At 42.2% G+C, this 12,777-nt stretch overlaps 2 protein-coding genes across 6 annotated transcripts; both read right to left on the bottom strand.

Moving 5' to 3' along the window:
* Positions 1 to 3,478: 3,478 nt before the first annotated feature.
* On the bottom strand, positions 3,479 to 6,912 carry LOC100826243 (ADP-ribosylation factor GTPase-activating protein AGD12). 2 transcript variants are annotated; one of them, XM_010235683.2, is made up of 9 exons: positions 6,761 to 6,912; positions 6,394 to 6,450; positions 5,856 to 5,940; positions 5,496 to 5,571; positions 5,008 to 5,171; positions 4,523 to 4,628; positions 4,320 to 4,436; positions 4,126 to 4,221; positions 3,479 to 3,985 (listed from the first exon to the last, which is right to left on the bottom strand). In XM_010235683.2, exons 2-9 carry the CDS (start codon positions 6,434 to 6,436, stop codon positions 3,704 to 3,706), a joined length of 969 nt encoding a protein of 322 aa, XP_010233985.1. In that variant the 5' UTR covers positions 6,437 to 6,450; positions 6,761 to 6,912; the 3' UTR covers positions 3,479 to 3,703. The 2 variants fall into 2 exon arrangements, with proteins under 2 accessions (XP_010233985.1, XP_010233986.1); XM_010235684.3 differs by having other exon boundaries at positions 6,757 to 6,894.
* Positions 6,913 to 8,463: 1,551 nt separating this feature from the next.
* On the bottom strand, positions 8,464 to 11,993 carry LOC100832463 (probable calcium-binding protein CML21). Of its 4 annotated transcripts, none has more exons than XM_010235682.3 (5): positions 11,795 to 11,993; positions 10,393 to 10,633; positions 9,980 to 10,179; positions 9,245 to 9,419; positions 8,464 to 8,628 (listed from the first exon to the last, which is right to left on the bottom strand). In XM_010235682.3, the coding sequence occupies exons 2-5, from the start codon at positions 10,586 to 10,588 to the stop codon at positions 8,519 to 8,521; spliced, it is 681 nt and encodes a 226-aa protein (XP_010233984.1). In that variant the 5' UTR covers positions 10,589 to 10,633; positions 11,795 to 11,993; the 3' UTR covers positions 8,464 to 8,518. The 4 variants fall into 4 exon arrangements, with proteins under 4 accessions (XP_010233984.1, XP_024317290.1, XP_003571276.1 ...); XM_024461522.1 differs by lacking the exon at positions 11,795 to 11,993 and adding an exon at positions 11,307 to 11,601; XM_003571228.4 differs by lacking the exon at positions 11,795 to 11,993 and adding an exon at positions 11,120 to 11,273.
* Positions 11,994 to 12,777: the final 784 nt, after the last annotated feature.

The raw sequence follows: 12,777 nt of genomic DNA, 5'->3' as shown, positions 1-12,777 counted from the left end.
AACTTGATGTTCTTATAGGTGTAACTCAATCTTTTTTATCCTGATCTCAAAATCCACATGCCAAAGCCTAGATAGACACAATGAAGAAACACGCGTGCAAAAAGGCTAGCCTATCTACCGATCGGGGCATGCAAATCCAGTCGACTAAGAAATTTAGTTTTTCATCCGACTGAGCTGCAACCAGTCCCTTTCTTTTAGTGTTTTGGAACAACAGAACAAAAATGGGATGGTAATTTGAATGTATTATGATTTTAAAAATTGAATGAAACATAATTTGGTATAAATGCGTGCAAATATGTTCCTAAAAGTACCAACTAGCTAGTCTCAGCATTATGAAGTAAAAACATTTCCGCTGTTCATTTCATTTTTGAAACGAAGGAAACTTTGATGTTCTTGCATTAATCTGAGTTTCTTGCCATTGACTCGCTACAAGAGCATGTTATAGAGCCTGTAACCCGGATGTAGAAATAGCTTGTGTTCCCTCTACCTGTGTAGCGAAACACGTACTAAAACCTTGCTTTTTGACGTGTACATGTCTTTTCATTCTAGACCACCCAGAAATTTATGTAAATTATGACTTATATCTCTTCAGTCTGTGATCATTATGTCATTTTGGTTTTCAGCAGCACCGTCTCCGCTAACCTCTATTAAATGGTCCAAACCATGTAGCCCCAATAACGCACAGGTGGCGTGCAAGGCATGCCCCAGCATCTAGTGTAGGTGCAAGGCGTGCGACTCTTTATATGGCTGATCGATCATACCGAGCAAGTGAAGTGTTGGTCAACAACAAGGGATGAAAAAGTAGTACTAGCACCGCTGCTAGCTATTGCACAGGTGCTAGCTAAGAATTTTTTTGAGGAATCCATTCCTGAACTTGGTCCGGTTCTAACTTCTGTTGTCTTTGGTGGAGTTTAGGAACCAGTGAGACAGGAAAGGTTGGAAATATCCCACACTCTTCATGTACCAGAGATGTATATATGTAGAGATTCTTATAGGCATTGTATCTTATGAATATGGCGTTCTTATATTCTTATGGATTCGGAGTACCGGACACAAGTACCTCAACCATCACATGCATGTAATATACGTAGAGATTCCGCGGGCCAGAACAAGTTATATTCTTAGAGAACTTTTACGGTACCCAGTGCTCCATAATGGAGGATGAGAGTACCACTAAAATCTAGCCGTCCATCTAAGAGGGCAATCTAGACTTTGTTCATCATCGGTGGAGGGGTACTCGCTGTTTGGATTGAATGCCGCTGGCCTCTCCTCCCCGTCGACTGCCGGCGAGATGCACAACCTCCTGACCGATCGCCGGCTCCTCCTGGCACGTCGCAAGCCGCGGACGAGCGGAGAACTCGGTCCAAATCCTCCTGTTTCTTTCCATCCTCTAGTTGTCGGTTGGCTTGTGCACGTTCTACACTTTCTCTGATGAGATCATGTTCCACCCTCCGGTTACCTCTTCCTGCAGGTCATCAGCTTTCTCGACATTGCAAGGGAATACAAAAGCCTGAGCACATCGTCCATGTTTCCATTCTATATATATGGTCCTGCCAACGAAGCGACCAGGCATGCCGATGGCCCAGTTCGCTTCCAGCCAGATCTAATTAAAATCAGTTGTCTCAATTTTGCATGAAGCTTATGATCTCTTTTGTGTGAATTAAGTTTTGATTCGGTGAGGTGCTAGTTCTTTGTAATGTGCCATCGACCAATTTCTTCCTTGCCGCAGTTTGCTGCTGCTCCCTTTTCCTCCAGGCAGCGCGGCGGCCTCATCCCTCTTTCTGGGCGCGGCGGCCCAATCGCGGCCGCAACCTCGTTCGCTCGCTCGGTGCGGCCACTGGATTCTCCTCTCTTTTTAAGGGAGGCCCCTTTTTAAGACGACGGCGGCTACGTTAGGTTGCAGGAAGCTTTTGTGATTTTTTTTAATAATTGCAAACAAGTATTCAGCATGGGAAAAGACCAAACTGCCCTCCAAGTCAAGGTACTCTGGTGATTTTTGACTCGATACTCCGTGAGATTAATGATGGAGTATCAGATCATGCAGACCATTAAATCCGAACAAATAAACGGTACGTATTAAACCAAGGGGTACCGTAAAAGAGCTCTATTCTTATTCCCTTCTTGATCGATCTTGGCATGCGGCAGCCTGGCAGGCAAGCAAGTGCACACGCAAAGCCCAAGATAGCTTGATTACGTGCAGGCAGCGTCACGTTGATTATATTCCTTTATCTCAAAACATGGGCTGGCTTCTTCGCGCTGCGATGGGTTTATGTGGAATTGCTTTATCAAAACCTGGATTTCTTCCGGTGGCTCCAGCTCAGCCGCCTCTGCCCGCTCTACCGCTTCGCACGAGGAGGATGGCAGCTGATGTATCGCTACGAGTCGAGTAGTAGTAGATGCATGGATGACCAGTTGTGGCTGAGGATTCACATCTAACTGCATGTTAGCCTTGTAAACCTGACCCGTTACCCTCGTCTGCCCGCTTCTTGTTCCGCGTGTCGGGTCGGGTTTACGCTGATGTGTCAGTGCGGGCCACCTATAAAAAATCCTGCCAAACATGCTTATACCGTTGTTTTAGACTACTTGAGACAGATTGTTCGAAAATATGTAGTTCTGTGAATAAATTAGCGAAAATTAGGACTCGATGAGACGACTATCGCAAAAACGGTGGTTTTGTGGAATTTACTTCACTTATTTTATAGGTATGCATGTGGGGCAGTCCATTTTACTTGTACTATGAAGTCGACAAAATCTCACCAAATACGCACTTCTCTCACTTTCCAAGCTGCTTGGGTAACAGAATTAGTGACCATGTGTTCGAGCATGTATTTCCGTAACACTGCATCATCACAAACCTCCTACAAACAGTTAGTCGAGACTGACAAAAAGTGATCGATCATCGATCCTTGTACAAGTCAGAGCAACCATGAATATACACATCTGTCACGGACGGAACTGGCACTTGTTGAAAAAGTACCACAAACCGCGTTCACCCATCACAAGTACAGGACAAGGCCATAATGAATTGTCCTGTCAGAAGCATAATTCAGGTAGTTGGTTTCTTGTGGTTGAACCAATTCATCCAGAGTGCCTGCACAAAAACCAGTTCTTCAAAAAAAATCTTAGCACCACCATGCTAAGGTAGGAACCAGGTGCTAAGAACCACCTGATTTTTGCATATGCTGCACACGCTCGTCGCAAGGATTCAATTTTGAATCTTTAAGTAGAGAGCTCTAAATATTTTGTTGCTCTAAGCAATACCGGGACTTTCGTGGATCCAATTGCTACGACGGCTACAAGTTGGAAAGGCTTAAATTGTCCTCCCAAAAACTAAATATTTCATTGTTCTATCTGAATGTTTCTGGTGCAGGTACAAGGAAGGTAGGATCCGGAATTAATTGATCAGAATTCCAGCCATGACAAATGGACAGATTTTTATTAAATCAGACTCTTGCAAGTTGCAACTTGCGAGAAATGATTCATAATCCACAAAAATCATCTTGTTTTTAAACAGTTTAACTTGCATGCCACAACATCTTCAGAGTCTTTACTGAAATATCTCAAAATAGATGCTGCCAGGATAGTTCAAATCAAATCACGGCAACCTTTTGCTGTGAACCATAGCAAAATGTCTCCAAAAAAATACGATGCAAAATCTGCTAAAATCATCTTTGCAGAGGTTTGGAATACACATCCGAGTTCTCTACATGTTTAGAGGTATCCACTGCATCTCCAGTGCCACCTCCCCGGACTCGGTGCGCTGCAGCTTCAGGGAGACCTCCTGCTTCACCATGCCGCCGGTGACCATCACGGCGCTGTCCTCTGTAAGCGCATTGTCCGCCGACTTGAGCCACCGGCCGATCTGCATGTCTCCCAGCAGCTCAGGGTCACCGAACACCGCTGCCGCGTTGATCATTGGTTGCAGGTCGATCTCAGCCTCCCCCATCACGTCGTCCTTGGACACCATGTCATGGTCCAACACTTGCTGGTTATTGTCAAGAGGGAATCAGACACCAAACTTTTCTTATCAACAGTTGATCAGAGAATGGACGTGTCATTGTCAGATGAACATGCCATATTTTTTGTTGGTTTCTTAATGGTAAATTATCTTGAGGTGATCCTTACCAACTTCAGAGACCCATATTGCTGAGGAACGGAGAACTTGAGTTCTTCATTCCATACTGGGTTCAGGTTCCCTTTGATCACTGAAGTCTGTGCTCTCTGCATACAATAATGGCTCCTATGATCAAATTTGATGAAACAGAATAACTTTGCAATTAGCGATTTGGAGTTATTGTTCACTGGACAAGTACAATCACCTGGTGCCCAAGTGTCAAGATGACATAAGGGTCGCTGCTCGACATATCCCTGATAGCTAATTTGGTGCCTCCAATGACTTTGACATTCAGTATTCCGATGAACTCAACCATGCCAATCTGTATAGAGGAACCATGTCACTTGTGTAACATCCTAAGAAACTAAGAAGAGATTATGCTAATTTGAAATCTTGGCGCAGCCTTGCCTCACTCTTGGAGCTATCAGAGGCTGTGTGTTTTCCGGCATCACTAGGATGATCAGCAACAATCCGTAAGCTTGGCTCCAGAAATTCTTGGAGCTCATATTTTGACCTGGGACATTGAGAATTTGCCTGTCTCAGCAATGCCTAGTGGATACTAGTGGTAGTAATATACGGAGTTCATGAATGCCCCACACCATACACAGTAGCACCGAAGCCTGTGTGAGAACGGGCGGGCCTTAGGTCTGTGCTTAAAGCATGGGGCAGACGAGGGGATTTTTTAACCCCAGCCTGAAATTCGTTCCCATTGGTAGTGGAACTCAGGACCCGATGAGTGCTACTAGAGTTGTTCCCTTAAACCATTATGCCAAGGGCTCGTTCACAATGCACCATTTGATCAATCGTATAAAAATTGCTAGGCGAACAAACTGGAACTGCAACGGATAAACTGAATAATAATTTGGTTGTAGCTTAGAAAGGAGAGGAAATACCTGATGAAATTTTGCCGCTCTTCCTGGTTAGAATCTGGATGCGGCTTGCAGTGGCCCTGTGGGAGGAAGGCCTCATAGATTGCATTGGCGTGAGAATTTCCGCCAGCTTCAACCATGGAGTCAACTTGATCATCAGTCCACTTATCTAGTGTCACTGACAGGACCTGGGTCAAGTAAACGGTTCACTTGGGATGTGTTTCGAACACATACATTTCACGTAGATTGGTTCATTTCCATCAAGAATAGAAAAAATAATCGAGCATTCCCATCGTGATCATAGCGGTGGATGTGCTCAAAAGGTGATATATGGAAATGAAGACAAGTGTCTTCCATCCAGTAGTTATATGTTACATGATGCACTGCTGCTTGCAAGCAATACTTTGCAATGTTACTAGTTAAAGCTACAGAAACACTTACTCACACAACTGATTTCTTTAAGTGAAAATAAAAATTGCATAAAACTGTTATTGGGTTGCAGGCAGTTAAACCTTTGAGATATGCGTACCAAGGCTTCTGTGAACGCCAGAACATTTTAGACATATAAATACTCCAATATTAGCCGACCTATAAGGAAATAATCAGTTATTTGCAAGGAAACATCAGCTGAGAAAAGTAAAAACAATAAATCTGCACAGCAAATTGTGGTCTGGTTTTATTTTTTAAGAATCTGTGAACTTGATTATTGCGCTAAATATGCTGCTAGTATATTTTCCTTCTGCAAAAGCATTGCCCGAACCAAAAAGGATAGGTATAAAGAACAAAAAATTATGAGAATTAGGCTAGCTAGTTACAGTTATCATCAGCTGGTTAAAACATCGTGTTGGACAGTGAATAGTGCAAACACTCACGCCCATTTGGGATCTGGTGCACTGCAGTCAGCGCAAATACGATTTTCGCTTCTGTGCAACAACTCCTTCAACTTTGCCATCTTACCTGCAACGCAAAAGTGGAATTTGAGTTCGCAGTCCAAGATCAGTGAGCTGATTTTATCTTAATGGCTAACACTCAAAATTATCAACTAGCATCGGTATATATTGATGCAAAATGACTAGTTCCATTCACAAAATTCTAAGTTAGACTTTTTTTTAATCAGATCACAAGATTGTGCATGTTTGATAACTATTTTTCTAATTCTCTCTAACTTTGTTCGGAAATGATGCATTTCCTTATGCTAGATCTTTCTGGAATCTTATAAAGACCACTTGCTGACTTGCACATCAAACTACCTCTACTCCATCGAGGTCGGTAAACCCTGCAAATCCTTTATGTAACTGGATAAATACAGTCCCAAACTTTTTCATCGTCATGCATCAGGCATGAATGTAAGCCTGTCTCGTAATGAATGAGAATGCTCTTTGATCTAAAACAAAAGCTCCTGGTGGATACCTGAGGAAGAAGGCGTCCCAGCATCACTATGTCCTCCGCTCATCTTAGCTGCTAACCCTGCATAGATGCATCCCAACAACAGTGGTGCATCAGTAATGGACACCTCACAAGACGCCCCATCTCAACTCAATTGAGGATCGTGAAGACAGAAAATTTTCCTTCCGGAGTCAGTCAAACAGATTGATTTGCGGAATCCACCGACCCAAGGAAGGAAGCAGTCAATCAAACAAGAAATGGACTATTCCTCGACTTAATCCGACTACGAGATCCATCAAAGGGGTAGAAACGGAATCGCTTTTCTAGTGGGATCAAATCAAATGAAACCATAGATGGAGAAATCAAGAAAGAATTTGCAGGGTTTACCTACCTCGGATCTTGCCTCTTCTGGCTGCCTGCAACAGGATTCTTCAGGGCTACCTGCCTGACTCCTCCCTCAGACGATCAGATCTCTCTTTATCTCTCCCTCTCCTGCCAGCTGCTCCACGTGGCACGGTCGGTAAGCCCATCCGTACGGAAATGATATTAAAACGCGTGGGGATGATCAAAGGTTGGGATCATAACACCCTGTTTTCCATATAAATCGTTTTATTTATTTATACTCAAATTTGCTCAAATATGAATATATTTATACTTAAAAGACATCTAGACACATGTAATATTTCGTCACTTAATATAAGACGGATGGAGTATTTTATATTATCTTACCTTTGATTTTCACTCTCATCGGGAACGCATGTTGCAGATTTAATGACATATGATGAAAGTTTGCGAGTTTGCATTGAACCAAGATTTGTGCAAGATACATTGCCTTTTTCTATTGCCTGTCAAGTGCAAAAATAGATTTGAATCTTTCCACTTGTTTGCCTCAATTATTTTTTGAAAACAAAGTAAGAAAATGGAAATTTTCTTGCGGAAAATAAAAATAAAACAATATTTTCAGAGACACAGACTTACAAAAATCACAGTTTATCTTATGCCTACATGTAGCCCAGTCCAAGAACAACGACCAAGTATATCTACCCACACTTTTCTCAAAATCACCACAACTGAACACGACCTACGGCATAACTACCACTCTTTATGTTTTCTTTTTCTCAAAAACCTCCTCTCTTGTGGCAAATTGTTGCAAAAGACACCCATTGCGGCTCGAAGTTCTTTCTAACAACGATTTTCACGGTGAGACACACCTCGTTAGGGCCGATTTGGCATATCTGAACCGTCACCTTCTTTTCGAGGTGCGGTAGAGAATGCATTCTGCAACGGTGCGCATTTTTATGTACCTGACGGTAGATTTGGGAATGGACATGAGGATGGGTGGTTATGTTATAGGCTTGTAACTTGGGTTTAATGGTGATGGTTTTGGACAATTTACGATAAACCTAATCTCTCGTCCCAATCCTTCACCTAGGATTATGAATCCTTTGGCTTGGGTTCTGTATCCTTGTCAACTGGGAGCCTATCAATCGAGAAGCCATTCAGTACTTTTTTTTCTTTTCGAGAAGCCATTCAGTACTTCGCAAAAAAATAAAACATTCAGTACTCACATTTTGTACGAAACGGGCAATGGAAAAAGCGGCGCGATCCGTGCTAATACTTTGAGGGAACAGTATTGCTCTTTCTGAATTGCATGTAGTATAATAAATTTGCACAGATCCTCTGCCATACTTTAGAGTGACTTTGGGTCACTGTCACGTGGGACCCATGGCTGAAGGGCTCACGTGTCAATGCCCAAAGTCACCATGGAGCAAGTTAGAGAATCCGTGGTAATATCCTTGCAGTTGCAATTGTACTTTGTGAGGCCGGAGCAGTAACAGAGCTCAGCGACCGTCTTCAGAAAAGAAACAAATATTCAACTTCGATGGAAAGAACCAACACCTCTTTTCAGATTTACATTTTTGCGTGTTCCAGTATCGGAGAGCGTACAGATTTTTGAATGGCATGGTATCTATAATCAGACACCAGCAAAGCAATCTTTTATCGCTAAATTCTGTCAGACAACTGGTTCAATCGAACATAAACAGGCATAATTTGCAAGGCACCAATGAACATAAGGAAACTACTCTTTGATTATCTTAGTAGAAAAGCTGCTGGAGGCCTATTCAGAATGGCTAATCTTCAGTTGCGCTCATTCATCATCTTCGTCGTCTTCATTCTCGTCGAGCCCCACCCAGCGAGTAAAAGCAAAGAGAAACTCCTTGAAGGTCACCGTTCCATTCTTGTCCCAGTCCATTTCCTCTGAAACCACCAAAGAGTAAACTTAATGGTCAACATAAACAAATAAACTCCTGTAATATGGACAGGAATAAGTAATACCACTAATTTGCTACACCCTAAATTCCTAATCACCAACCTCCAGGCAGTAGTTGCAATGAAACAAAGATCCTCCAAATGCAAAGCATGAAGGGAAAAAACTTGCAAGCATCCCTACTGCTCAGGGTTGGCACCAACATGCCAAAACAATTTAGAAGTGGCAATAGCTTGAGACCTATACATGTATGTGATTATACTTTTCAACCAACGTTCAAAGGTTGCCCGTCTATTATTTCACACTGACATTCAAAGCAACTACATAAGGGTGTGCCACAGTTGTTTTCACCAGCAGATATACTTTCTATAAATACTTTCTTCAATTGCAGAGAGGCCTGTTCGAGAATTTTTTTCCGCAGAGAGGCCTCTAAAAATGATGTTGTAGCAACATAGGATGCCTAAAGCTAATTATCATTTATCTAGTTTTATAATTTTAGTTGAGATACCTAAAATAAACCAAACAGAAAAGTACGAGACTTTGTATAATGCTTCAATTTTTTTACAAAATTCAAGACGATGCCACAGGGGAGATCAGATAACTCACCAAATCTTTTCACACCTATGCGCCCAGAAGACCGTTCTCCTGCAGTGGTCTCATTTATCGCTTCTATTACCTCATTCTTACTGACATATCCATCTTTGTTCTTATCCAAGAATACAAATGAATCAACCAGCGTCTCAAAAGTTGGCTCAAGGTTACCCAGTCCCATTCTTTTTCTCTAAAGCAAACACATCAAGGACATAACAAGTCTCCTCATAAAATAGAACACATGAATAGACATATCTACATAATTGCCCTTATATCTCTATCTATAATGACCAAAAGATGTTCAAGAAAGAAACTGTATCCCCTGGACAATTTTTAAACAGGTTTTGTTGCAAACTACTCCGTAGATAATTTACATCTTCACAGAATAACCCGATCTGAGGCACTTCTGAAATAGCTCCAGCCCCTAGTCCCTATACTGATATATCAATGTATTGCACGAAAAACATAGGAATTCATTTCTGCAAGAGTACTAGTATATGTTAGTGCACCAACTACCAACCATTAGCTTCAAGCGCAATCATACTGTATCTTGCCAATAAAAAATATTCACATTCAGATTTTGTTTATAATGGAGAAAATTGATGTTGCTTATATGAATTGGTTGCACCTTTATAGCTTCCTAATTATAGCTCGCATGTGCTTCCGGTATTAAAAGAAGTCTAATTTGCACAAATGACAGCAAAAACTCAAAAGGTAGGAGTATTTTCTATATCAAAGCACAAAGGATACTGCTTCTGACACAGCTGGATCGTTGAGAAGATAAACAAGGCACAGGAAGACAATGAACTCATTGAACTTCATGCCCATGTGCTCATAAATGTCACATGCCTCAAATAGATCTTTTATCTCCTCATCTGTGAATGAGATATCCAGCTTTTGGAAACAATGCTTCAGTTCTTCTTGATCTATTTCACCATTTGAATCTTCATCTGCAGAAATACATTACAATATTTGTTAAAGCATCAAAAGGAAAGGGATAATTCATAAACTCAACAATCAATGACAAAATTTGCAAACGAAATCACTATGTAATAGAGGAAAGAAAAATTACTCCAAGTACAACTAGAGACTCAACATACAGCATTTCCCTTGAGGTTTGGAACCTGCACAGGCAGGGAAGGCGGGAGGGGTAGAGTACTCACCAAATTGTTGAAAGATAATCCTGCATTTTCTCAGACTCTCATCAATTTTAGGGAACTTCATGATGACACTATTGAAGGATTTCATGGTAGTCCCTTGTTGCGCCCTCTGCTGCATGGCTTCGACCATCTTCTGCTCTAACTTTGATGCTGGTGAACCGTGCCTAGGGGAGTCTCCCCTTCCAATGACACCCCCCATTTCAGCAAATTGCTCAATTTTGTAAAAGTGGTAGAAACCTTTTACCTGGAAACGTACATAATATGCTTGAGATGAGAGCTTGTGCATAAGCAGCTACCCTTACTTGGAGGATGTTCCACACATCCACTAAGCTGGCAACTCCATGAGCCACCAATACTATAATGATAGAAGCAGACACTAGAAAGCTACATTGAATTTCATCATTAAACAAAGAAAGCTAATATACTAAATATTAGTATAAGTTAATCGATTAACGAACTGCGATGAACAAAGCTCTTCTAGAAGTGACACTAAGAACTAGGCATAGTCTCCTATAGTTGGAAATACAATACTTTAACGCAATGCTGCCAGCTGCTGGAAATGGAATACATTGTTTAGACAGTAATATTTTAACGTTTATGGTCAAAGTTATGCCTTTGGAACATCGAAAGTTCATTGGGAATATCATGATTTAGAAACAAAAGTGATGAAGAGACTAAGAGCGAAAGCAGATACAATGAGAACAAACAACAACGGTGCTTGAGATGTTACTTGACGGCCATCAGCGAAATTGAAGGTGGCTAGGAAAACAATAACGTTGCCAACTTGCTTGGATTGCAGCATAAGGTCAGTGGAGGCCAAGAAAGCATATATAATCTCTAGCTCTACTTAGTCTCCTAAAGTAGGATATCTCTACCTAATTATCAATATTCCAGCAGTATTTATGAGTGATGATTACATTTTGGTTCGATTGCCTTGTCACGCGCATCATGATTCACACCTTTACATCAATCATGCCATCATTTTCGCTTGTCGGTATCATGCACATATCAAAAGTTGAATGCCTCAGCCAACACGAATTACAGGAACCAAATTAGGCCATATCAACAAAGCGCTTGCATAAACAATTATACTAGTACTATTAAAATTTTCAAATTAAAGGAAACAGAGTATGAACAATGAATAATGGGAGTACTTTTGAGCCGATTAAAAAACTGCATAAAATAAATTATAATGCGGAAGGCAATTATTATTAGGCAAAGAACCAATGACAAGACAATTTAACAAAGACCCCGCTAGGCCACCAAATCCACCCCAGACAAATCGACAAATCCGCACGTCCACACCGTTACCCCCACCGCGACCCATAACGTTGACATTGCACCAAACTTCGACACAAGTTAATCAAATGAGGGTGGAAAGATGACGCAAATCAAACGGGCTTGCCTGGGCAGGAGGAGCTCAATGCATCGATCGGAACAGCAGCGCGAGAAGGAAGCGCTTCCGGGGATCGATCGTGCGGGCGGGCGGGAGGAGGGGGAGGAGAGATCGATCGCCGAGATGGGCCGCGCGCGGGGGGATTCCGAACCGATGAGGGGAATGGGAGCTCGGGCGCGGATGCCTGGATGGAATGGAACTGGAATGGAGGGAGGAGGGAGGCGGAAGGGGGATGCATGGTGGCCGGGCGGTGTGCGGGTTAGGCGGGCCGTTTGGGCCGCGCGGCCCGCGACTCGTGCTCGGGCCGACACGTGGCCGTGTCAGGCCGGCCGACTGGCGATGGCGAGTGCGCAGTTTTAGACCAGCACGTGTATCAAGTATGTATGTGCTTGTGCGACTAATGAAACCGAAGAAAAAGGAACTGGTTTTCGCGTTCCAAAATTTCTGGAACTTGAGTACCACCACGTGTATATTTCTGTGCCTGTGGCATGTTTTGGAAGAAAAATACGGAGTAAGCAAATTTGGTGCAAGTAAAGTTCCCATGATAGCACATGCCAAGCGTGCATTGCATCTACATGTGACAGTTTGTTGTTAACAATGTTGTAGATTGCAATTTGCAAACGTACATTTTCTTAAGTTGATAATGTGCCGTTCAAACAACGGTATGGAACTTTTGGATTTTCTAGGTTGTATTTTCAACACTTCGCTAGTTCTCTTCAGTCGTTTGTATGTTTTTGTTTCTCAATCTCAAGCACTTAAAATAGTAAAAATGGCTGGCTGTTGATCCAATAGAAGAGAGGTTACTTGAGGTGAGTTTTAAGAAAATTTTGCAGTCCCTTTTCGAGATCAATGTTTGTTGCTTCTGACCGTAGCACGGCAGAGTTTGATTGATGTTTTTACTAGTACTACCACTTTAAAGCCAGTACCCAGCGGTCTGATCACGATCATTATCTGAGCAGAGCAGAAAATGCGCCTACGTCCATGAGACACCG

The sequence above is a fragment of the Brachypodium distachyon genome, chromosome 3, assembly GCF_000005505.3.
Source record: "Brachypodium distachyon strain Bd21 chromosome 3, Brachypodium_distachyon_v3.0, whole genome shotgun sequence".
NCBI classification, from domain to species: domain Eukaryota; kingdom Viridiplantae; phylum Streptophyta; class Magnoliopsida; order Poales; family Poaceae; genus Brachypodium; species Brachypodium distachyon.
This window is presented reverse-complemented; position numbering and strand designations above follow the sequence as displayed.

Bases quoted from the DNA above. Each gene is read 5' to 3' on its own strand.
- LOC100826243 (XM_010235683.2), bottom strand. From the start codon at position 6,436: ATGAGCGGAGGACATAGTGATGCTGGGACGCCTTCTTCCTCAG. The intron at 4,629-5,007 runs GTATTTCCTCTC...TCAATGTCCCAG, and splicing joins GAGCGGCAAAATTTCATCAG to GTCAAAATATGAGCTCCAAG. The intron at 4,437-4,522 runs GCAAGGCTGCGC...TCCTCTATACAG, and splicing joins CTGATAGCTCCAAGAGTGAG to ATTGGCATGGTTGAGTTCAT.
- LOC100832463 (XM_024461521.1), bottom strand. From the start codon at position 11,191: ATGCTGCAATCCAAGCAAGTTGGCAACGTTATTGTTTTCCTAGCCACC. The intron at 9,420-9,979 runs GTATCCTTTGTG...TGTTTGCTTTAG, and splicing joins ATCCAGCTGTGTCAGAAGCA to AGAAAAAGAATGGGACTGGG. The intron at 8,629-9,244 runs GTGAGTTATCTG...TGGTGGTTTCAG, and splicing joins CATAGGTGTGAAAAGATTTG to AGGAAATGGACTGGGACAAG.